Source organism: Chroicocephalus ridibundus, chromosome 2, assembly GCF_963924245.1.
Source record: "Chroicocephalus ridibundus chromosome 2, bChrRid1.1, whole genome shotgun sequence".
Lineage (NCBI taxonomy): Eukaryota > Metazoa > Chordata > Aves > Charadriiformes > Laridae > Chroicocephalus > Chroicocephalus ridibundus.
The window spans coordinates 108,369,154-108,396,403 of NC_086285.1; the positions used below are offsets into that span (position 1 = coordinate 108,369,154).

The following is a 27,250-nucleotide window of genomic DNA, read 5'->3' on the forward strand; positions in this document are numbered from 1 at the left end:
GAATACAATACAGCAGGGAGGGAACAGTCTAGAAGGTTCCTGGAATGTGCTGGGGATAACTTCCTGACACAGCTAGTGAGAGAGCCAACTAGGGAAGGTGCCCTGCTGGATCTGTTGTTTGTGAACAGGGAAGGTCTTGTGGGGGATGTGAAGGTTGGAGGCTGTCTTGGGAACAGTGACCATGAAATGATAGAGTTTTCAATTCTGCGAGAAGCAAGGAGAGGGGTCAGCAGAACTGCTACCTTGGACTTCCGGAGGGCGGACTTTGGGCTTTTCAGGAGCCTGGTTGACAAAGTCCCCTGGGAGGCAGTCCTCCAGGGCAAAGGAGCCCAGGAAGCCTGGGTGATTTTCAAGAAGGAAGTCTTAAAGGCGCAGGAGCAGGCTGTCCCCATGTGCCAGAAGACAAGCCGTCGGGGAAAAAGGCCGGCCTGGCTAAACAGGGAGCTAGTGTTACAACTTCGGGAAAAAAAGAGGATCTATGGCCTCTGGAAGGAAGGGCAGGCCACTCAAGACGACTACAAAGAGGTAGAGAAGCTATGTAGGGAAAAAATCAGGAGGGCTAAAGCCCAGCTGGAGCTAAACCTGGCTTCTGTTGTCAAGGACAACAAAAAAAGCTTCTATAAATATATTAGCAATAGGAAGAGGACTAAGGATTATCTCTGTCCTCTAGTAGATGGGGCCGGCAACATAGTGACCAAGGATGAGGAAAAGGCTGAGGTACTTAATGAAGTCTTTGCCTCAGTCTTCAGCAGTAGGACCAGTTGTTCCCTGAGCACCCAGACCCCTGAACTAGAAGACAGGGATGGGGAGCAGAATGAAGCCCCCGTAATCCAAAGGGAAATGGTGAGGGACCTGCTTCAGCACCTGGAGGTGAACAAATCTATGGGGCCGGATGGGATCCACCCAAGGGTATTGAAAGAGCTGGCGGAGGTGCTCGCCGGGCCACTTGGTATCATTTATGAGCAGTCCTGGACAACCGGAGAGGTCCCAGCTGACTGGAGGTTAGCAAATGTGACACCCATCCACAAGGGCCGGAAGGAGGATCCGGGGAACTACAGGCCAGTCAGTCTGACCTCGGTGCCTGGGAAGGTCATGGAACAGATCCTCCTCAGTGCCATTACACGGCACATGCAGGAGAACAGGGTGATCAGGCCCAGTCAGCATGGGTTTGTGAAGGGAAGGTCATGCCTATCAAACCTAATATCCTTCTATGATAAGGTGACCCACTTAGTGGATGAGGGAAAAGCTGTGGATGTTATCTACTTGGATTTTTGCAAAGCTTTTGACACTGTTTCCCACAGCATTCTCCTGGAGAAACTGGCTGCTCATGGCCTGGACAGGTGTACTCTTCGCTGGGTAAAAAACTGGCTGGATGGCCGTGCCCAGAGAGTGGTGGTAAATGGAGTTAAATCCAGTTGGTGTCCGGTCACAAGTGGTGTCCCCCAGGGCTCGGTGCTGGGGCCGGTTCTCTTTAATATCTTTAGCAATGATCTGGATGAAGGGATTGAATGCACCCTCAGTAAGTTCGCAGATGACACTAAGCTGGGCGGGCGTGTTGACCTGCTTGAGGGGAGGTTGGCTCTGCAGAGGGATCTGGACAGGCTGGACCGATGGGCTGAGACCAATGGTATGAGGTTCAACAAGGCCAAGTGCCGGGTCCTGCACTTGGGTCACAACAACCCCATGCAGTGCTACAGGATTGGGGCAGAATGGCTTGAAAGCAGCTCGACAGAAAAGGACTTGGGAGTGTTGGTTGACAGCCGGCTGAATATGAGCCAGCAGTGTGCCCAGGTGGCCAAGAAGGCCAACAGCATCCTAGCCTGTATCAGGAATAGTGTGGTGAGCCGGACTAGGGAAGTGATCATCCCCCTGTACTCGGCACTGGTGAGGCCCCACCTCGAGTACTGCGTTCAGTTTTGGGCCCCTCGCTACAGGAGGGACATTGAGGTGTTGGAGCGTGTCCAGAGAAGGGCTACAAAGCTGGTGAGGAGCCTGGAGGACAAACCTTATGAAGAACGACTGAGGGAGCTGGGGTTGTTTAGCCTGGAAAAGAGGAGGCTGAGGGAAGACCTTATCACCCTCTACAACTACCTGAAAGGAGGTTGTAGAGAGATGGGGGCTGACCTCTTCTCCCTGGTGACAAGTGATAGGACGAGGGGAAACGGGTTCAAGTTACGTCAAGGGAGGTTTAGATTAGATATTAGGAGACATTTTTACACTGAAAGGGTTATTAAACATTGGAATAGGCTGCCCAGGGAGGTGGTGGATTCACCATCTCTGGAGGTGTTTAAAAAAAGGGTAGATGGGGCACTGAGGGACATGGTTTAGAAGTGGCTCTTGTCAGGGTAGGCTAAAGGTTGGACTCGATGATCTTAAAGGTCCCTTCCAACCTCAACAATTCTATGATTCTATGATTCTCTAAAGTAACCTCAGGCAGCTTGTCTGTAGTGGGAATGATATAAACACTATCAGTCAAGTGTCCAAAAAGGTATGTCACCAGTAACATAACACACAGAGGATGCTATCACATCAACTTATGCAGCTACCCCATGACTGGCAGTCAGCAATAGCATTTGTCTGGCTTAAAACTTTATAATATTTCAGATTTAGTCAACTCCAGCAATACTTTTATTCTTTTTTAAAAGTTATAGGTCCTTTTCTTGAATGCATGGAAATGGAAAATTAAGTAACTTCTGTGTCAGTCTAAAGTATGCCTCTCTCCCATTGTCAAATGTTTAATTTATGGTCTAGTGAGAGGATCCATACCCAAATAAAGTAGTACAAATCCTAAGGTTAATTTCACTTCTTTTTGTTAGATGTTAATATTCAGTCATTGAAATATTGATAGATCTTGCCACTTGAGGACCAGGAATACTGTTAAATAAGGTAAAGAATTCTAAAAGCATTATTTTCATATACAAAATCAAGGTGATAAGGGCTAGTTTCAATACATGGGAGAAAAAATATGAACCATTGCCACTATATACTTCATTGCTCTTATGCCTTTGACAACATGATTTTCACTCCAGCCATCTGAATATCTTCTGTATTAAATCAGTGGGAGCAGCACGACCAGCAGACGAGGAAGTCATTGGAATCTCCCCTTCTTCCTTTCTTTGGCTAAGCATGTCTGACTGAAGCAAGACTTCCAGCTCTGAATACCTAGATTTATTAAACATTGTCCCCTTTTGGCTTTGGCACTGTTTGTTAGTGTTGCCTCCTCCTGATGTTGCAAAGGCTCTAGGAAACCTTTCCTGCAAAATGCTATACGCCACTTTTCAAAATAACAAACCTCCTGAAAGAATACTTTTTTTTCCTTTCTGTGCTTCCATTGCCCAAGAAACACAGCATTTTCCCCCAATCCTAAACCTAGTGCTGTAAAGTTGTGAGTCGTTGCTACTATTAGAATTAACAATCAGGATTTTTTGTCATTGGAATTGTAAAGAAACCGGTTCAAAGCAATTGCAGACAACTTCTGGCTGAATTCATCTGTAAGATCGCAACACCGTGGTATGTGTTCTATTTGATTTTCAGTTGCATAAAATTTTGCTCTCAGACAGAACTAAGTATTAGCTAGAGATGACACTGTGTGTCTTTTGCTTTATTCTTGGTGGATTTAAATGTGGTAGTGCTGCAAAAAGAAAAAAAAAACAACCCTTAAAAGTTGCATAGTCTAGAGTTAGTACCTAAGGAGATATAATGAGAAATGTCTTTCTCAAATTTCATATATACAGAATTGAAACCCAAAGGGATTCTTTTTTATTATAAATTCTTCTCATTTCTTACTCTCATTTTACACTTTCTTGTATCTTTTATTCTCAGCATTAAATGGGTCCCTACATTTGATGCACCTAAATTTTATTTCAATTAAAAAAAATGTTTTATTCTTTCACAGACATTCTTTCAATGTCTATGAAAACAGATGGTTATCAGGCAAAATCTCCTGTTAAGTATTAGTCTCCTAAAATAAAATTGTATCTAAGTTATGCCATTTTAGATTCCTGGATTTTGATATACACCACTGATATCTCTACCAACATGATCTTAAGTAAGAGACACATATGGCTGCCTGAGAAGAGGCAGTCTGCTTAAAGCTGAAACTCAGAATCCCAACTTTCATTAAGTAAATAGGATTTTTTCTTTTTTTTTTTTTTTTTAATTTATTTATCTCAGTGGAACATTTGTAAGATTCAGCTCAGCAAAACTACGTCCTCTGCTGAACCAGGAAAACAGCAAATAGATCCAACTTCAATTATGTGTCATTTTCCTCCAAGAAAATCAGAATAAGTCTTGATGAATGCAATCTTACAGAACATACCACGATTAAATCATTTGAAACTTCAAGAACTCTTTGCTGAATGATGGCTTAAGGCCATGTTAACTGGAGACTCACTGATGAAAGATTGTTTTATTTCAAATCTTTCACCCTTATTTAAGGGTAAACAACTCATCATAAAAGTATAAAGAATGTTTAAATTTAATATTTTGAACCATAGAATGTGGGAACTGCACAGAAAGGTTAGGACCGTGGTCTGTAAATCAGGGATGCTGATTACAGTGAAAAAAAGTATGTGAAGTTGTAATTTATGCATGCTGGTGATCAGTTGCCCACTTACAGCTTCCTTGCGAACTGATTTATAAACAGTACTAGAGGGCAGGGGTTTAGACATCCTTTCCTTTATTGAAGGGTTGGATTCATACACTAGCAAAAACCAGTCTCCTCCTGTGCTCCTTACGTGGATTCTAGGCAAAAGTCCTCTTTGGGATCTCTCATGACCTAACCTAAATTCAAACCCAGGTTCTCCCTGTCTGATAGCTTTTAATGGAAAAAAAAAACCAAGCTGGAAAACCAATTATAAACAGAAATGAGTTATTAACAGTAATGATGTCATTTAAAAGGAGTCATCTTGTACCATCAGTGCACATTCAACAAATGGGCAAAAAAATACAATATATATGCTATCATATGTTTTTCTTTATTTTCTGCATTAATTCTTTTAAATGAAGAAATGGCAAACTTCAATGTTACTTTTCCTTCTGCCTGGAAACTGAGGCCCACTCGTAGCTCTGTTGCCTTAAAAAATGCAAAAAAGCCCCCCAAAACCCTCTTGATTTTGTGAAGTGGGTGGGTAACCAGGGGTTTATTGTCTTACTCATAAACAAATGAATTTGACATCAGGGTTTTTTTTTCTGGATGACAGTGTTACACTGAGACAATAATAGCAGCCAGATCACAAAAAGCAACTAAATGCATAATCCTCTCCTTTTTACTGTGTCAACTAAGGGCAGGCAGACATTTATTATTCTTTATATTTTCATAATAAACCCTAGCATATGCCTTTGTATAGAATCTTTATAACTTCTAAAACTAATGAATAAGGTTCCATGACTGAAACAAGTACTGTAATATAGCAGATTGAAGCATGAATGAAAGAAATTTGTTAATAAAACGACAGCGAAATTCTGGAAAAGTAGTGCATTACTGAGCTAGAAAGAGAAAATCTTTTCCTTTTATATCAGAAAAGTTGGCATCTCCTTTTACTCCCGTGATTTAATCCCTCTTGAAGCCCAAGGTCTGTATTGACAAATACATTATAATGCTTATAAGTACAAATAAAATTTGAATGAAAATTTTTAGATATACGCTACTTAGAGTTACAAATTTGTAGTTTTTCTTCAAGACATCCATTAAAGACTATTTGTTCAGAATTCATAATAATCTTCATCAGCATATATATGAATTTTTTACATGCTGGCATCTATTCGATTCACAAAGACGACTAAAACTATAGTTGTGGCAGCCTTACAAAATTAACATGATTCAAAACTTCGTAATTCATGGGCTACCACCAGTTTCTTAATTTAGCATGCATACAGATGCAAACTGCCTATAAAGTAGTTTGACATAATCACATGCAGAAACATACAATTCTTCCAGCTCCTTTGTACTCACATTTTGTAGTACTACCTGATCGTAGTTTTTAAGAATAAACCCTTAGAAATTAAGATGTTAAGCCTTTTCACTTAGATTGTGGTCTTACGCTATTAATTTTTGTTATACTTATGTCTACATTTTAACCAAAATGGTAATTTTTGATAGGATACGAATCCCAGGAAATCTCCAAATATCAAGAAATGCATAGCAGGGCATTGCATTTGAAGGACTAATTAATGACACAGGATTCTTAGAATTTCTTTTCAGTTGGTTCTTAACCACAATAAACTTCCGTCTATTTCTATAGATAAATAATAAACAGTTCTTAGCAAAAAGTGTAACTGTCAATGTGAAATGTCATATGCAAAGAAAACCAATTATACTCAGCCCATGCTGTAACTGTCATTAGACAAACACAACGTGGAGAAGTCACATATCTGAGAAACACCAGTTTGTACTTTATCGCTGATGAGTAACAGCAGCAAGGATGGCATTTATTAAGGGGGGGGTGCTACTGTACCTAGTGACATGCTGGGAGCACCGCTTCCTGAATCACACAGATGTCATGGATGTTGTACTACGCTTGGAAAAGAGTCACTAAGCAAAAAAATTTTGAAATTACATTGGCTTTTTGAGTTTCCTGCATTATTTCATTTCCCTTCGCTAAAAAGAATAGAGGAGATCAATGTCAGACACCTTATTTAACTCACTTCTCATTTTTTCAGCAAGGTGACTGTATACTATAGCAAAGTTTAGGCTAACCTCCTTGCACACTCAAGCAAAGCTACCACAGTATGATCATAGATGTTTAGAATATAAAGCAGAAGCTGCACAGTAAGATATTTTGTCATTCCTACTGGATTAATGTTTATAGGAACATACCTACCCAAACCTGTCTTTCCTACATAGGTTAGCTTAATTATCTAGAGGCTTGTCCATTAGCACATTCAAATGTTCTTTCATTTTACATTTATGAGCCATATTAATTTTATATGCCCACAGCAAATTCTCTAATTTGATTATTTCAATTGCTAGACCCAGTCAAAATTATCTGTAACACAATCTGGGCAGAAAAAAACAGCTGTAATATCAAATTCATGTTTTATTTATGGAATATAAACTTCAGTTACAGGATTGATTTATTTTTTCCCCTTGAAATTGAAATGAAATGCTATGCTACTGAGAGATTTGGCCAATGAAGAACTTCAAAGAAATAGACAAATTCATACTGTCACTGAGCCAGTACCACTTTTTGAAATGGAGTTGAGTGTTTGAGTTTCCTACAGCAGTCCAAACAGCTGTCTTTGGGGGACACTTTACGAAGTATTTCCCATTTGTCGAAACAGAGATAATATGTATTAGTGAGGCACTGTTCTTATTTAGAAGATGATTAAACGATCACCTTGCTGACAGACTTGGTTCTTTTTTCCACTTCACTAATTCTAAGTCTACTTAATTTGACCAACAGGCCTACTGTTTTCTCCTAAACTGGGGATTATTTTTAACTATGTCTAGTTTAGAAACAAATGATGCTTCATAATAGATTATTTTTTTATGTTTTCAATACTAGAAAAATAATAATATTGTGCCTGTATTTTATCTTTAGAACTACACACATTTTTAAGGAAAGGCTTCATTTAGAAAACAAACATGCCGGCTAATCACTGCTACTCAATAAGGTCTAATAAGAGTTACTAGTAATTTTACACTGCTGCAGTTTAAAAAAAAATCAGTGTAAAATTAAGTCCAAATACAGACACAAACATGCAAAAACTAAGAAATGTCCCACATTTTCAAAATGTAAAGCTTTCCAGAAAGTAAGTGGATCTAGATTTCCATCATTTAAAATCAGATATAAAAATATAAAATAATATAATTAATAATATAAAATATATAACAATATAAAATAATATAAGAATATAAAATTTCCATATTTTTATATAAAATTTTCAGAACAGTCAGTATTTCACTGGAGGGAGAACATGAACATATTTTCCATCATTAACACCTTACTTGTCTTATTTGCACATTAATACACTATTTTCTAAGTAAGTTTCAAAACAAATTAAAATTAAAACAAAATTTAAGTATATGACTTTAAAAACTAAAATGCAAATTCAGAAGACCTGTGCAGTCAACAGCTCCCTTCTATTGTTTTTTCCATTGAATAACTTCAGTTTTAACCCCAGATTAACTTGCAAGGCAGATTTAGTAGCAGTTGGAATTGCCTAAAGCAAAACTTTGAAAGCAGCCATGCCTTAGGAGACAAATCGGAAACAAGAAAGCTTTTCTAGAGGTAATATGGAAAAGACTGAATTGCAATTAATGTCATAGTGATTTGAAGAAGAGCAGCATACTTTAGGCCACTTTTAAAACCACACTACTTTAAAACTACATTAAGAGGAGCACTGATTATGACTGATAAAGCCTTTTTTAAAATAACTTCTTTGGACGTCTGAAGCACAATTTTTTTCTTGGCCTTACAGTAAATTTTCTTATTTGAAATAAAAAAAAAAAAAAAAAGGAAAGGATTTAGTGCAAGATCTTCAGAGAATTTAAGGCTGACTATCCCAAACTGACAGAGGAACTACTCACACAGTAAAATTCATTCAGGAAGACATTCTTATTTATTATCCGGGGAAAAGACTGAGTCCTCTCTTTGAGAGAATTAATGCTGACTTGCTTGGAACTTCATCCCAGGGTCACCAATTACTGTAAACAGGGGAATCTCAGACACCTGGGAATACACTGTTTAGAAAGTGAAATCTCTGTAATTGGCGTATTTTTAATTCATTTGCATACATACCTGTAATCTGGGAATATAAAAGAAACTGTTACATGTTTGTAACTGGAACCTTATTTTTGGAGATTAATGAACTATTCTAGTTAAATCTCCAAAAGCAGGGGCCACTCTCAGTAATGCGAGACTAGTCTCAGGAAATATAGTCTTGATAAGACTACTGCTAAAACCAATGCTATAACCACTGGGAAGGAGCTGATATTTTAAGACAACCACGGTACTGTATAAAATTCAGAAAAGGACTGGATATTTCTCCAGATAGTAAGAACACAAGAGATTGTTCTGTGTGCTACTCTCAGAGGTTATGAAGCCATAATTATTTACTGGAAAGCTTCTTGTACTTTTTTGAAGGGAGCACATTTTCTGTTTTTGCTTGGAGGACATAAATTATAAGATGTGGTAGTCTTTTCAAATACACAGGAAAAGCGAGCATTTGAATTAATGAAATGTAGAGCTACTTCTAACCAAAATTTATTTGCTTATGTTCTTAAAAGTTAAATGATAGCTTAATATCTTTTCCCATGAAATAATGCCAAAGAGATTAAAAAACCTAAATGGGCTGTGAGAACATATTAAGTAACTTTGCTCTGCAGGTATGGAAGCTGCAACAGCTCTAGAAAATCTCACAAGAACACGTAGTCACAATTCACATAAAACTTTATCTTTCTCTATCACTAGATACCTGTAGTCTCATACATGGTTCAGTCTTAAGACCTGCTTTAGTTCTCATGGCTAGCCAACAGCAAAATGCAAATTTATAAGCTTTACCAATCGCTCTGACTGTAGATGCCACTTTGATTGTTAAGTAGCCCACTGGGGTTTTAATGCTGATAACAACATTCATATTGGCAGTGGACTTCAAGAAATCTCTCAAAATTACATGAAGATAGGTGGACAATGAACACGAAATATTTATCCTTGTGTTGTTTTTTTTTGTTTTTTCTAATGTGCACAACTTTACCCCAAATTTTCATGCCTAGACATGTACATGAAGTAGAATATCCCATGCTGAATACATGGCTAAGTACACTTCAGTAGCACACAAAACTTTCTCTGCTCATTTACACATGCTATTCTTCTCAGCTTGCCTTCAGTCAGTGACAAAAATGTTTCAAAAGGCTTGAAAGAGTTAACCTGCTAACAGTCCCGTATACCTTACACACTGTAAGTAGCCAAATGTAATGCAAGCTGAATAGTGACAGAGAATGAAAAATAGATTGGGTGTTTCAGGTTTGGAGCAGTAAATTATCATGTTATTCATTGAATTCTCCCTAGGCTCAGCCAGCCATACATCATCTGTCAATACTCCAAATTCAATCTATAAATTTATGTCATGATTTTTGTGCTGTCACTAAGTGTATGCTGTTCTCAGGAGAGGTCAGGAACTGCAGAAGTCACGTAATTTTACAGTGTTGATACATATTCACAAATCCCAGGAGAGCTGACCTACATACCATGTAGATGAGCAGAAGCCTTTTTATCTCAGGTGATACCTGTCTTCCAGCATTAGCAAACTTGTGGAGGGCAGGCAGGGTATGACACCAATCCCAAAGGGAAAGGAAGTAGAAATATGCCCAAACACAATAGCTATGAGTTAAGCAATGGTATCTTCTATTATTGTTACAGAAAGTTTTTAAGTGGGGAAAAAACAATGGAAAAAAGGAAACATCTAGAAGTCCACCAGCTATGTACTTCTCCGTGCTGTCTTATTAGTACCAAGTCAGTAACATCCCAAAACTTCGCAAAGGGCAGACTGAAAGGATTAGGTGTTTGAGTGATAGTTAATCAAAGTAAATAGATGTGCTTAAAACCCAAGGGCCTTAATACTACTAGCTCCAATAATACAAAACTAAAAAATGAAAGAAGAGACACAAAGTAAGTGATAAACAGTTACACAGGGTTATCTTAAAGTTGCTTATTTGCTAACATTTCCATGATGCATCAGTATTTCTTTTTATATGTATTGGGTTTACATGGCAAGGTTTTGGTAGTGAGGGGTGTTGCAAGGGTGGTTTCTGTGAGAAGACATCAGAAAGTGGTCCAATGCTGAACAGAGACAGTTTCAGCTGGCTCCAAGACAGACCTTCCGCTGGCCAAAGCTAAGCTTATCAGTGACATTTGCAGCACTTCTCTGAAAACGTGTTTAAAATACAGTAAAAATGCTCAGCAGCAGTGTCTGATAGGGAGGAGTGCGGAAAAAATGTGTCAGAAACAACCCTAGAGACACCAAGGCCAGAGAAGAAGGAGGCCGAGGAGGTGCTTCAAGTGCTGGAGCAGAGAATCCCCTTGCAGCCCCTGGAAAAGACCGTGGCGGCACAGGTTGTCCCCCTGCAGTCTGTGGATGGCCATGGTGGATCAGATATGCATCCTGCAGACCATGGAGAACCCCACACCGCAGCAAGTGGACATGCCCTGAAGGAAGCTGCAGCCAGGAAGAGCCCACACTGGAGCAGGTTCCCGGCAGGAGCTGCAGCCCTGGAGAGGAGCCCACACTGGAGCAGGTTTTCTGGCAGGACCCGTGACCCCGTGTGGGATGTACGCTGGAGCAGTCTCTTCCTGAAGGACTGCACCCTGTGGGAAGGATGGGAAGGATCCACATTGGAGAAATTTGTGAAGGACTGTCTCCCGTGGGAAGGACCCCCCACTGGAGCAGGGGAAGAACATAAGTAGGAGGGAACGGCAAAGAAAAAAATGTTATGAACTGACTGCAACCTCCGTTCCCCATCCTCCTGCGCCACTCAGGGGAAGAAGGTAGAAGAACTGTGAGTGAAGCTGAGCCTGGGAAGAAGTGGGGGGAAGGTGTTTTTAGTTTTGTTTTTTATTTCTCACTATCCTACTCTGTTATTAATTGGCAATAAATTAAACTAATCGTCCCCACGTCTGCTTTTCTTGTTTCAGTAAGTGATGAGTGATCTCGCGGTGCTTATCTTGACCCACAAGCTTTTAATTGCATTTTCTCCCCCTGTCCTGCTGAGAAGGGGGAGTGAGAGAGCAGCCTGGTGGGAATCTGGTGGCCAGCCAACGTCAACCCACTACAACATAACTACATGTTCTGTGGGTCCTAGATAAGAATGTTGAAAATAGAGGTAGCGCAGATTTATTTTACCTAACAACACTTTCCGAAAATTGCCATTGAACATGCCCTGCCTCCTCGCAGGTCTAGCATCATGTTTACTGGTAAGAGCAGGTGATCAGGTTTCTATTTTGACCCTATTGCAAACCAAATGTGAAGTACGGGAAATCTGCAGAGACACGATGCCTTCCTAACTTAAAGCTACACGTTTTACAGACTAGAGCTGGCCTGCAGCAGGTTGACTTGCAGCCAAGACTAGTTGTATCTAGACATGAAGACATAACCAAAAAAACATTCTTTATTAACTCTCCCCTTCATCAGGCAATGAAAAATACAATCCTTTGTAGATTAAACATCTTAACATGGTGCTAACATTTCTGTAAGGTTTCAAGGGAAAAATCTCAAGGCAGTGATGATTTGCTCCAAAGGGTTTTATCCTTAGACTTTGGGATTTAGGTTGGGACTTTCCTGACTAAATGCAGAGTCATTGAGACCTAAATGCACCGTCAGAAATCTACCCACCTCTCCGCCTGTCTGCCTGGCAGGCTGCTGAAGAATCCACAACTTCAGCATCAAGGGCAGTTGTATCAGGTTAATGGGGGTCAGAAGCCTAGAAGCCTGGGGAAGAATAGCTATGCTACAATAATCAGGCTCTGGAGTCCTCCCTGACTTTCCAAGGAAAACATTTTGTTTCAATTTCCTTCTTACAAGAACATTTTTTAAAATCTTTTGTTAAACTGTGATCTTTAGAACACAGAAAGTAGTAAACTTGAAAACATACAAATGTACACTATTATGTTTTATAGTGCTAGGTGTGAGAAAGTATAAGCCTAGGAAAGAAATTGAATACATTTCTCCTGTGTTTTCAGAAAACTTAAAACACTAAGTCTCATTCACTTCTCTTCCAAAGTACTTACCACAGGGAAGGCCCCTGTAACAAATTATTCAATTAAAGACTACCACATGCATAATGCAGTGTGGGACAGATTAACCAAGATGGAAAAGACAGGCTTTTGTTCTGGTTTCAACTGTATGCTACTATGCCATTCTCTCTTCAGCCTTAGTATTCCTGATACATTTTTGTTTCTTCGAATTAGGTTCAAAAAAGCCTGAACAGACAAGATATAATCTACCAGGAATGACATATATATATATATACACAATAATATACATATACACCTATAAATAGGTATAGCTTACACTTCCTTGGGACAGGGAGGCTTCCCAAGATTACTTCCAGCCTTATTTTCTATCATAAATACACAGACAATGACTATTTTCTTCACTTTTTTTTTTCTTCCTGCTAAGACTTAATCTGTATTCTACACTTTCAGATAATAAAATTTGGTTGGTTACAATTGGCTAAACGCCAATCAGACCGTTATTTCAAATGCAGTAGTTATTAAGAATTCAGCTCTATGATCATCAGAATAAAATCAAGCATGAGGAAGAAACAACTGTAAGTCTAATGACAACGCTACAAAGTCTGTAAATAAAAAATCCCCAAACCTTTTATATTGTGGAAAGCCAGCAAGAAGTTACTTTGCTTAGTGTTCAGTTACAAATACTTATCACAATCTGTTCTGCAAACACCAGAGTGCTTATTAACATGGATGTTTCAAAGGTACTTTTAAAATTAAAACATTAAATTTGCTTGCAACCTTCACCCTTTCTGAGCTCAACATGTTGTTTCATAACATGATTCTTGCACGTAAGAACACATTATAAAACAATCCTGGAGAGGTTTTTCTTTCTACATTATATAAAATATGCAGCAATTTGAATGAGCAGGTTTGGGTTTTTTTCCAAGAGGAAGAAAACATGGATTTAATCTTGCTTCAGCACATAGTTCATCTATTCTCACGTTGTGTGGAAAGCCAATTGTGCAATTTCTCTGATGAATGACAAGTTACAGCCACAGAATAAAAGGATCTAGCTCGATCAGAAATAAGTGGACGAAGAGGAATAAAGAGGAACTTTTCTCTATTTTGCATATTTTTTAACATTTTACATTTCTTACTGGTGATGGCAATTGCAAATCCATCCTACAACCTCATACATGAGTATTTTAGTGAAAGCAGATTCAAGAAAGATACATATATCCGTAGCAGATGTTTAATATGGGGAGAAGTCCTCTGCCTGAGATTCTTTTCCAGACTTTGTCACATTCATCTGCCATTCAGTTAATGAAGTTGCGTTTTCATTCCCTCTTCTGCAAACTGTTAATAAGAACTCAAAATGTGAGGCAATTTTATGCATAAAATGCATCAAGATTCTCAGATGGTTTTCAGTAATACTTTTATTATTGTGTGTGAATGCCTTTTGGCAGTGTAAAACAGGCCAATATTTTTAAAAGCAAGGGGTAGGGACACTGTGGGATACATAGCATGAAATTACTAAATAACAGGTAGTGCCTGATTGCCTTACCTTCTAATAAAATGTATTTATAAGATAAGAAGTAGATTTGGACTTTCACACTTATAACATGATTAAAAATTATTCTAACTGTCATTGAAATTCATTTTTGCCATGACTTATATAAAGGATAAAAGAGTATCTCTGTATCTTTGTTTCATAGGACTAACAGTTATTTTCGGCTCAGTATATTTATCAAATCCACTACAAATCTCAAAATGGGATCATGAAGAAATCTTGTTATATGTAGATGCACAGAGTATTAATAATTTCAGGTTCCAGTTTAAGGTAAATAGCCAGAAGCTATGTTAGACCATGTTGTTAGACTGCATTTTTATGGTCTTGTGCCATCACACCAATACAGAATTTATTCTGTTATAGAACATGGAGGCTGCAGATTTGGCAAGGTTCATCAGATGTTTAGCTGCTTATGAGAAAAAAATGCTAAAACAACAAGTAAGCAATTATGAAACTTTCATAGAAAGTTCAACAAACAACTCCATACTTCTGTATGCCCTCACAAACCTACCTCCACTCTGTCCCTACTGGGAAAGGTAACTGTATGTTGAACTTCAAGGGCAGAGCTTCTGAGATTCAGGTATTTATCCTAGTCTCTCTAACCCCAAAATTCAGCTGACCTTGCGTATTTCTAATTTATAAATCTTAAAGTCAGAATAAAGATACATATTTTTAGGCAAACTTGAAAAAAATTAGGAAATAAAAGTAATTATTAGCGAAAAGGGAACTATTTGTCCAGAACGAAAGAATATATATCCTAAATATTAATCTTAGAGTATAAAATTTATAACCATGACTCAGACTGAACTTTGCCCTGAATGTGGATAGTTAGTGTTTCAAATTTTATGATCAAAAAGGGAGTATGTAAGAATCCAGAGCAACATATTTAACTTCATGCAATGCCTGTCTTTTGACTCTTTTTTTCGGATGTCAAAATATTGTGGCACGTGTGGAAGTGAGAACATGCATCTGACCTCCAATGAACCATATGCTTTACAGAGAAGTAAGGCCCCTTCAGTATATATATAAAAAAAAACAACAAACAGAAAGTAGAAAAGGCAGGGTCACAAATTTTCATCTAAGAATCCCTGCCACTTTAACAGAGAAATATACCATCCGTCAGAACATTTTCACCTATACAGGATTATTTTTCTGCATGCAAAATGTGAACTTTGTATTCCTCTTTCCAGTACCAAAACTATATTTGTGGGAGCTGTTCTTCACTTCCAGCACCTCCATGATCCTGGAGTTGCAAACTTGCAAAACTAACAGTGAAAACGGGGACTTTAATCTGGTTGTTTTTAAAGCTTATGTAGCCATTTGTACTGTTAGTAATAACAGCAAGTATGATCACTGATGCTTCATCTCAAAGCCTCAATGTTTCTCTGTAATTTGAATCCAAAACCTCCAGGCTTCTTAGCTGTCAAAGGATATAGCGGTATGATTTACATCTAATATTCCACTGACATCTGTCAAACTCTTCAAGCACAGAATATTTTTGCTTGTGAAAACTATCAAGGAGAAAAAGCCCAGCTCATAATCAGTAGTAATTTGGCAATGGCCCCAAAGCTTTTTCAGCACAGAAATGAACTGAATCTGTGCCTTTTTAAATGATAGCAGTGATGTAATTTTTGTTTTAAAGAAAAGAAAGCAACACCAACAAATGGTGAAAACAGGTTTAAAAGAAAAAATATGTACAGAACTAAAAAAAAAACCACGTTGCTGAACACATTGTCACTTGACACCAACAGTTTTCATTTTTAACAAATTAAAACTTTTTTTGCAGTTATAACAAGACTTACTTATCGCAGTTTAACTGCACTCAGAAAAACTTGAAAGCATAAGAATACAGAAGAAAAAGACTGTTTATGCTATAGATATATAAAAGAGTTTTATCAAGGTAGCCAGCACAGCAGATGGCTAGACACTTAAGAAATTAACACAGTGGATTGAGCTAAAACAACCGGAAGAATATTAATATCAGTTAAGCTATATCAAGCTAGTGTAACGATGGATAAACCCCTAAACCAGAAGTTTCAAATAGGGTAGCTAATTGACTTTTTGCAGTACCCCAAATTTATTTTCCCCAGGACTTGAACAGTGGAAGTTTTAAGGAAATGCTAACGTATAACCCCTTAAAATTAAGGAAGATGTTTCTTGATTGCAATGACTCTAGAACAGCAGTTCATGCCTGCCCTGAAAGAAAAAATCCCCTTCATTTCATCTAATTCTATGCAGAACGGGGCACTGTTCTGAAGAAAAGTCAGACAAATATCAGTATATTGGGGGATGCCAGCATTTGTTTTACAGTTGCATTTTTAAGATTTCTCTGTGATTTTGCCCCTTTTCTTTTCCTCGTGTTACATCTCGTTCTATACTCAAATTACTGAAATCACATTTGGGCCCTAATTTATTTTGTCTCTCTTGTCTCTGAATCCATGTTATTTGCAACTCCCCATTTTCATTTTATCAATAAGTTTACAAGTTTATCAATTTTCTGACATTCTGTTCTTTAGAAATCAAAATAAATTTTACACAAACCTGTGCTGGTGGGTCCACTGACACTAAAAGAGCCAGGGACTTGTGTCGCTTAATATTTTGCTGGCATCAACAATAAATGAAATGAATAAATGAAATCAATAAATGAAAAATCATGCTCCCATATGGTTTGTCACTGACCTAGCACAACCCAAAAACTTCATTCCTTGACAACTAGCTATTATTCAGGCACAATCCTCATCATACTAGCAACTTCCATAATAGCACCATAAAATTCTGGCTTTAATCAGTATTCATGTTGCAAATTTCATTTTCTTGCTGCTCCTGCATAGCCACCACTGCTCACTGCATCATAACTACAACTTTAGAGAGAGCTTACGGGGCATTTCAGAATGCCTGTCTCAGTGCAGACACTTGGATTACTGCCATATTACAGACATCAGGCTTGCAGGAGGAAGAGTTTCTCAACAGATACATGTGTCTAAGCATAGCTACATCTACACAAAAACTAACAGCACAGTTACCTGAAAAAAAACCCACAAAACACCACCAACAAAACAAACAGACAAACAGAACCCATCCCCAACAACTTGTTTTAAAAGGTGTTTGGGAAAGACAGCACCTCAAACACAGTAGCTAGCATCCAGAGTTAAAAGAATTTCTCCATTTGCTTGATAATACACTGTGGAGTGCAGAAAAAAACACACGTGGGAACGGGGAGGGATTTCTGTGAGGCTGTGGGGAACCTCACAGAACCTCTAAATTTTCAGTCTACGTTGTTCCTGCTATTTAATTGGCCATAGCAACATAGACTGATACTGGACATATATTGTACATCGGTTCTTATGATAAGGTCACTTCATATCTTTGAAAGTTTCCTCTTTTTCTCCTTGATGTATTTAAAAGCCAACAGTAAGGTCTTTTTAACCTTTATTATGATAGAGTAAATACGCTCAGTTCCCCAAAACTGCTTCATTTTTCTTCACAGTATTCTGTCCTTCCACTTAACCTGCTTATACATTTGGCAACATTTAATTTTATCTCAGTTCTCAGTGTGTTAGCAACCTGAGAATTTTGCATTTCCCTCTTTCTAAAACAACTCAGAATTTAATGTTTCTTGATGAAAAAAATTGTTGAAATTCACTTAATGGCAATAACTTTCATATAATTTTCAGGGAGGCCGAAACAGACCTGCTAAGGTGACAGCAATTTCCCATGGTCTGAAGAATAATTCCCACTCTTTAGAGTCTGTCTTAAGTTCACTGAGTTATAGACTACTTTTCATGTTATTTAATCAGCCATGACTTCTCATTAGTTTACTTCCACTGAAACAATTCTGATAGTAACCGAGACAATTTAAAAATGTTGCTTGCTAATCACCGAAGTCAAAGGCCTCTGCCCACTAGAACAGATGTCGGAAAGAGATATAGTGACAGTAGCTTCTTTCTCTCCCTGAAGAGGGATAATTCTTCTTCAAAGACTTGTTATCCCATGCTTTTAATCAGGGAACTGTAATAGTTGAGACTGGTTTGCTCTTCAAAATATTTCAAAAGAATTGAACAGATTTCTACAGCTGTTGTAGATGTTGGGAGCGCTGGTGGCAGTGATGGGAACAGCTAGATTACAACAAAAGCACATGGAGGATTTTTGTTCGGTTTTCCACAGAATGTTTTCATTAGCAATTGAAGATTACCAAAATTTATACGCTCCTCAGATGACTAGTTTGCTAAAATCCTAATGGAAATACAGGGGCTACAGCCACCTAGAGCTCAGACTTGCCAGTAGCTGCCTTGAAGACAGTAAGCAAACTGAGGGCCTGGAAGCCGCAGGAGCTTAGGAAAAAACCACAGGCTCCCAGCCAGCACACCCAGTGGGCTGGTAACACAGCTCTCAGGCTTCCTGGGGAGGACTGAAGTGTTCCATATCTTTAGAGACCTATTTTAAACCAGAATAGCATTTTACTGTGCTTAATTCCATAATTAAGAAAGCTAAGTACCAGAAAAATGTGCTACTTTTCGTCGCACCAACTTTTAGACTGCACAGAGTAAAAGAAACCAGCTCATACTATCAAAACTAAAACAGTACGGTTATTTTAAAACATTCCTGGTACAATTCTGACAAAATCCCTACCTCACATTGTTCAGTCCTCATATAAAAACAAGTCAGCTCTGAGCATGACTTCCTCCTCCTTTCCAAGAAATGATTTACTCTATGCTCAGCAGACCTTTTGCAATGGGTTCAGTGCTACTGTCCTTCCACCTGCCCCTGGATGTCATGACGATAGGAAACAAAGTTATCTGCTTCTGTATATTTAGACACTCCATGGTGAAAACTTTGGGCTCTTAAATAATTCAAGTAGGTCAAGCAGCAGTCAAGATTTTTGACTGAGTCAAAATCACTGGAGTGGTTCTTTCCCACTGAAGCCACTGGAAAGAAGAGGTGTTAGTAAACGCACTATTGTGTTAACCAAAGAAGTGGCCTGATTTGCCAAAATAAACCCCATTGTGTGTACATCATTATACACCAGGAGGCTGCTAAAAGTCTAAGCATTGTCCCATAGAAACCACTAAACATTTTTTTCGAGATCTGAGAAGAAGAAGAAAACATCTTAAATAACAAGCAGCTCTAAATATTCCTTAAACTTTGGTAAGTTTTTTAAAGGTAAGCAAAGTACTTGTCACGTTTCAGCAGCAGTACAAATGGTGATAGTTCCTTGTGGGAAGACAACTCTTGTGGAAACAAGCTGCGGAACAAATTTTTTTTAAGTCTTTAATGTGAACTACTTATCTAATAATCTGTTAAACTGATCCTAGAAAACTATGATTTTCTATGTGTGTGTTTTTAAATTCAAATTAATAAACAAACAAAACTCTGTCAATCTGTCTTTTGTAAGGGGATGTACATATCAATGTTTGCAATACTTGATCCAAAATCCACATAATTCATGACCTTATACACTTTTAACCTACCTCCTCCATGGGTTTCTTGAATTCTGTCTCATTGTATTTAACTTAGATTGTACGCCATGCAATGTTTATATCACAATATTAAGACATAATTTTAAAATTATAATATGTCACTAAAAAAATAGAAGCTTTATCATTAAAAAAAATCTCATTCTTTTTAAAAACATTTTTTTCAGGTAAAATATACCCTAGGACACAGACACATACAATTGCATTTTCAAATAAGAAAACAGCGCACTTTAACAGTGCAGTGTTCAGTGTCTCACAAGTAACTACCTGTCATTATGTACCATGATCCCCAAGTCTGTTCTCAACTCATTCATTACACCATGTGGCTGTTCAAGCTGCAGACTGGTTGACATCCAGCTTTACAATGTCCTGAGGTTTTAGCTGGTATTTACCTCTTATTTGCAATGGCATGATAATTATTAGTTTAGTAAGTGCCTGTAGCAAAAATTGGTAAAAAAAAAGAATGCTTCACATCTTGACTTATTAATATCCCATAGGTATTTTTCACTCAGTTTTACAAGTTTAGCTGAAAATCTCCAGTCTTTAGACTGTCTGCATGCAGTCAAACATAAGTATGACTTGTAAGTATGACTTCCATAAGTAACGGAAGAAAGAGCTCTGTATCACCCCTAACAAACACCTCCCAAACTATATTAGAAAAAAACCCTACCGAAACCCCAAAAACCTAAATGACAACAAATTCCTGAGGATTTCTATTTGGTGTTTTAAGTTAATTAATCTGAGCAAGATTTTGGTGTGTGACTAGATTTCTTCAAACTAGACGTGCAGTACCAATTGCTTACCTGACTCACACGCAAATGTCTTTGACGTCTCATCATGAAAGATAATTGCCACTGCATGCTTCTTTGTCTCTCGAGGCAATCTAGTTATGTTTTTGATATTGTGCAGCTCAGTTACCTTAAAATGAAGAAAAGTATTTTAGGCCAGTGTATAAATAGTACAAAGAAAAATGTTAACCATAACTACCCAATTTTTATTATAATCTGTTTTTCCTCCCCTAAGGGTATTTACATTGATAAGTTTTCTAATTGACAAAAACACATAAATAGGTAGAATCTACAGATGCAAAACTTTCTATAAAATGCAATGTATGAAAAAGTGAATGCTCTACTTTTCTAATAAAAATTCTACTTGGAAACATAGTTATTACGATGGCATTAAGACAGCCTTGTGATTATTCTGCAAAATATTTTTCAATTTCTATATTCATACAACTTTGATCAGTTTCAGAATCTGCATCAAATACATAACCTAATGTAGGAACATCACTGTCTTATTAGTTAAGGGAAATAACTCAATTATCATGTCAATTAGTATCACTCATTTGTAAGGATAGATCCTCATCTGTCTCTAAAGTGTAATTGTCATCCTCATAAGAATGCACGATTTTATTTTATTTTCCAAATATTAGAAAAACTTATAAGCAAAAAAATACTCTTGTAGCAAATTTACAGCATAAACAATTCAATATATTTCCATTTTCTTTCGATGTGAGTAGATAACCACAATTAACACAAATGGAAGAAAAACATATTATTACAACCAGAGCTGGTAGCACAGACTACATTAAACTGCTTAACACTTTGCGTTATGAAATCTTTTTCTCAGTTTCTTGGAACTCTGAGCAAACTTTTTCTGTATATAGTTAGCTTTTTCAGGCAGGACATCTGCCTCAGGCTGAATTAATTTCTTTAAAATGTCATCCATATGAGTTTGGCCATCTACAACTAGGGAAAAAATGGCCTGAATGTGAGTGGGTTTTTTTGTTTGTTTTGTTTTGTAATTCTTACACTCCCTGAGTACAGCTCTAGCATTCCTTTTCATATGCTGGAAAGAATGTTTTTTGAGACATAGATTTTATATGGTGCAGTAAAAAAGTAGAACGTATTGGGGCAAAGACATTGCAAAAAAGATTGAGAGCAGACGAGCAGTGAAAGCCATCAAGAAGCCAGGGAAAGCAACCGAGAAAAACCATACAGTGGAACGTGTAGGTGCTGATGACAAACCTGAGACCAGAACTGGAAACTGCTATGGGGTCTATCTTGACAACCTTCAGCAAAACTCACTCCAGTTTGTCAATATTTTTGCTGTAACAGGCGGGCCAAAGCTGGATGCCGTACTCTAGATATGGTCTAATGAGTGCTGAGGAGAGGGGGATAATCACTCCCAGTACTGACTGCCCATGGTCCTGTTCATACAGCCTGTAGAGCTGTTGGTCATCTTTGCCGGCTGAGGGACAAAGCTCCAGGCCCCTTCCTACAGGGCTGCTCCCAGCCTGTCCATCCCAAGCCTGTGCCCTCACAGGGGCTCCTTTGTCCCAGGGTCAGCGCCTCGCACTTGCCCTTATTCAGCTTCACAAGGTGCCTGTCAGCCCATTCCTCCAGTCCGTTCAGGTCTCTGGAAGGTAGCCTGACTACCAAAAGCATATTGACTGATCCTTCCCAATTTGCTGTCTGCACAGCTGGTGAGTGCAGGCTCCATTACCACCTCCAGGTCCCTGATAACAATACTAACCAAGAGAGGTCCCAGTACAGACCCTGGCAGATCTACACTTGCTACTGACCTCCGGGTAGAGTATGACCCATTAGTCATGCCTTTCCGGGTCTGACTAGCTGACCAGGTTTTCAGTGTCTAGACACCCACCCACCTAGATGATAACATCCCAACTTGGATATAAGAATGTTATGGGAGACAATGTCAAAAGCCTTGCTAAAGCTGAGTGCCCAATAATGTCCACTTCTCTCTCCTCATCCCAAATCATAGACAGCTGTCAGATTGGGCAAGCATGATTTACCCATGGTAGATCCATGCTACCTCTTCCCAATTACCATCGTCTCCTTCATATGCCTGCAAATACGTTTTAAGAGGACTCACTCCATGGTTCTTCCCATGGGCTGATGTGAGCCTGACAGATCTGTAGATCCCCAGGTTGATCTTTTGGCCTTTTTTTTGGACACAGGTGCAACATTTGCCTTGCCATTGGGTTCCTAATCCCTTACAATTCTATTTTTAGTCATGCTTTTTCAGGGTTTTGCAAGAATGCATTTATTTCTCTATTTTTTGCTTGAGAGGAAAGAGAAGGGCAGATACCACTGTCCCATTAAAGGAATGACTAAAGTCTCTGTTAATTTTTCTTGATCTATGTGTGGTATAATGATCTACTATGTGAGAGTGTACCTATGGTACCTATCTTTCCCAAAGCACTAATTAGGAAATGCCATAAAAGGGAAAAGAAAGCATTAGTAGGCAGAGGAGAGAGCAGACTCTAGAATCCAAAGTCTGAGGGAATAATAACAATTGCAGAAGTCATTACTGAGTTCTGAAGACTCAGAAGGACCCAAAGTAGGACACAGGTAAGAAATGGATCTACTAGTCTTGCTAAATAAGAAAAGGATAAAAGAGGGAAAGATTTGAAAAGATCTGGGACGCAAAAAGTCCAGGTTATTCTTAAAGACAATTTTTTTTTTTTTAAATAATTTAAAGATGCACATCTGGGAAAAAAAAACCCAGTGACTCTAACACAAGCAAACATTTTTACATGTGTGTGCATGTATGATCACACACCCTGCAGAAAAAATCCCTTAAATCTTGTTATATTAAAAAGGGGAAAATTCTCTTTCTGAAATAGCAAGAAAGGAAACAGAAGTGTTTTGAATAGTGACAACAGGGCATATTAAGCCTTCTTCCAGTCTCTCTCAAACTGTAGAGATCAATTCTTTCTTTAACATTTGAGTGTTATAGATTACCAAAAGATCCTGAAATGCTGATAAGTTTGATAATAGATCCAAAAACCTTACGTTTCTGGCATCCAAACTACATAACTTTCACAGTAATTTTTGTTCGAAACATAAATACAGACAACTAGGGACGCATACCTATCCATCTATGAGGATGATTTTATGAGTTCTCTTGTTGATCAGTACATTAAGTCTCTTTTATTTAATATACTGACAGAACATTTTTTTTTAAATGCAAGATCATTCACACACTTAGGAATATTGTCAGCACAAAATGAACAAACTGTAGAATTTTATTTTATTTGCTGATGGGAATTTAATGTCTGAAAGAGACAATGAAAACACCACCAAATTCTGACGTGCTTCATTTCAGTACCCATATGAGAGATATGGTTGAACAAAATGCAAGGCAAGTGAAGAAAAACAGTCTCTGTGCAGGGGAAAAAGGCCTTTGTTTTAAACAGATTTCAACTTTCCTTTGTATCTGGAATCATACTGCCTCCCTAGACAGCACAGAACTTCTTATAACTCCAGTGTGACAGGCAAAGAGTTACACGAATTGCCTCTCCCAAAGTTCTTGAGTTTTACTTTATTTTTTTAAAGCAAGGTTTTTTGAGCCATTCATAGTTTCTCACAGAAGTCATATTCCTCGTGCACATCCTTCCTCAAGAACGGACATATTTCAAACTATCATGAGATATTGTAAGACACTTCTTTTCTCATCAAATGTCTTATTGGTTTAATATGGGTAGCCAAAATATTTCTGCATGTTTAAAAAAAAAAAGATAATTATAAGAAAAATAACCATATTTTTCACTTTGAAATGCTTTGTTTTACAAGAACTGAAGGTTTTCCTGCAAATAATACTGTTTTAGTCATTCTATTCTGAGGATAAAGGGAATTTATACAGGTGTTAGTTAGGAAAAATAACTAATTTTACTGGGCAAACTAACAGAAAAACGAAAAGAGAAAAGTAGTAAGTGAGCTTTAGCACTCAATCTCATCATTGTATCTGAGAAAGCAGCAAATTTCAGAGCATCACAGAATAGCTGAGGTTGGAAAGGATCTCTGGAGGTCATGTGGTCTAACCTCCCCTGCTCAAGCAGGGTCACCTAGAACCAGTTGCCCAGGACCATGTCCAGACGACTTTTGAACATCTCCAAGGCTGGTGACTCCACAGCCTCTCTGGGCAACCTGTGCCAGTGCTCAGCCACCTTCATAGTGAAAAAGCATTTCCTGATATTCAGAGGGAACCTCCTCTGCTTCAGTGTTTGCCCATTGCCTCTGGTCCTGTCACTGGCACCACTGGAAAAGCCTGACTGTCTTCTTTAAACCTTTCACTGATGAGTATATAATGAAAGAGCCTACTCATCTCCAGGCTAAACAGTCCCAGCTCCCTCAGGCTTTCCCCGCAGGAGAGATCCTCTAGTCGTCTCATCATCTTCTTGATCCTTCACTGAACTCTGTTCACTATGTCTATGTCTCTCCTGTACTGGGAGCCCAGAACTGGACACAGTATTCCAGGTGTGGCTGCACTGGTGCTGAGGGGAAGGATCACCTCCCTCGACCTGCTGGCAATGCTCCTCCTAATGCAGCCCAGGATACCGTTAGCTTTCCTTGTGGCAAGAGCACGTTGCTGGGTCACGTACACCAAACCACACACAAGTTGAAGAAGGAGTTCTAGTTTTATCTGTCGGGCAGGTCAACAGGTTGACAGAAAGGAACCCTACCAGTTAACAACTCAGAAACCCGAGTTGATGCTTACAATGAGAGAGGCCTTATTATCAAATAAGTCCCTCAATATTTCTATCGGGTATGTAATTTTTAATATCAAATAGAGATAGGAATTTTTGCTTCCATGTTCATTTATTGAAATTGTACTGTATGTTTCCCTCCACAACCAGAGCAGAAAGATAGAGGCAAGAGTAATAATGCTGTGAAAAGCTATCCTCCCACTGCTACAGAGAACTGAAGTTAATCAAATTCCAAATTCTGGGTTTAATGCCAATGAAGCATGAGTCATTTCTCTACTTGCTGAACATTTGCAATTAAAAAATAAACACCTGAGAGTTTATATTATTTTGTATGAAGGAAAAATGAACCTTACCTTGGCAACCAGACTGCTTTGTCTCAGTTATTTTTAAAAGTGGGGTTTAAATACTTATATATTATTTTTTAAAAATAAAAAAATAATTAAACAAACCTTTTTAAAGGGGAAAAAAGTATCAAAGCTACTGAAAAGACAAAAAAAAATCCTAAAAAATTCATAACTTTTTGGAAACAATTTAAACCATCTCTTTGCAAACTTTAAGAGGGTTTTAAAAGACTAATCAAATGGAAAATTTATTAAAAAGAAAAGCCCCTTTTTTATGAGTAACGCATTAGGCAAATCTACTTTTTAAAGTAAGGAATGTTATACCAAAATTTGCTTCTTGCAGTATCATAATAGACTTGTTGACAAAATATAGTCCAGTTCATTGAAAACACTGCTGTTCTTCACAAGAACAAAATAGTATTCTGGAAATACCTAGACCGTTGGTGACATTGTAACAGTAAGAAGAAAAGAATAAAGGGAAAATTTAATGTGCTGTTACACATGTATAAGTCTTATTTACACTTTACACAAAAAAAGATGGAAATATTCCCATTGTGGGATTACACATTGCCTAAAACTTTGGTAATATTAAAAACAATGCAAATCAACAAAAACTTTGAAAATCAGTTTTCCCATTGCCCCCCACTTGTACCCCTCTAGAATCAAATGAACTTCAACAACAAATAAAATCCCTAATATTACTTGTTCAGTGAGTAATCTTGCAAATAGATTTCTAGCCTACCCTTATCCTTTATGATTTCTTCCAGTAGGCTAAACAGATCCTTTTGTATTAAGCTATGATCACGCAGTTTACAACTTTTCACTAACGTTCATATGGTAACAGAATTTTTCTCTACTAGATATTGGCGCTATCATTTAGTGCAGTACTCCATATGGTGCTCAGTGTGGTACATGTTAGGGACTCTTAGCACCTGGCCCATTTCTCAGTTCTCCTACTCCTCATCAATAATTCCTGCCTCACATGTCCATCACTCAGCAGCCCACACATACATTTCCTTGCTTTTTTTTCTGCTTGGTTTCTTGATCTGTTCCTGTATCAGTCTCTCAAACATTTTTCTTGTATCTACAATAACAATGAATACTGATTGAAGAAAAGACATGGAATAGTTCCTTAACGTATATGTAACAAACTTTTTGTTGCCAAACTTTTTTTATTCCTTTTTTTTTTTTCATATATAAAAGTTTTTTCTTTCTTGAGGGGGTGGAGCAGGGGGTTGACATAGCTATATCAGAGACATCCAACTCCTTTGCTTCTGGTTAATACTTGATGAAAGGACATAACCCTGAAGGGCTACAAGGTAGGAGAATTTCTAGGATTGATAAAGGCAACATCTCACTCCTGCAAAATTACACCTGGCTTGCACCAGGGTCTCAAGGCTACACATCAGTGTTGGGTTCTGTAACTTGCTGCTTCTCACAGTCAGGAATTTGGATCCCCTCAAAGAATCCACATCAGCACAGCTTGATCTGCACACATTTTTTTTTTATTAGTATCAAATTGTTCACCAAAATGCAAAACTTCTTCACAGAGGAACATCAAGCACTGAACAAGAATGCCAAAGAGCCTATAGTTAGTTTTCTGCTGCCGTTGCTCATATATCTGGAGCACTTAAGAACCACCCAAATATTGCTTGCACTTCCCCTCCTCCTCATTATTTTTC

The 27,250-nt window shown here is 38.1% G+C and overlaps 1 protein-coding gene across 1 annotated transcript in view; it reads right to left on the bottom strand.

Moving 5' to 3' along the window:
- The window catches only part of DOK6 (docking protein 6), a 255,400-nt gene that overhangs the window by 111,286 nt on the left and 116,864 nt on the right, over positions 1–27,250 (bottom strand). The window contains exon 3 of the mRNA XM_063326443.1: positions 20,519–20,633. Coding sequence (XP_063182513.1) covers positions 20,519–20,633 — 115 coding nt within the window. The remainder of the gene's footprint in view (positions 1–20,518; positions 20,634–27,250) is intronic.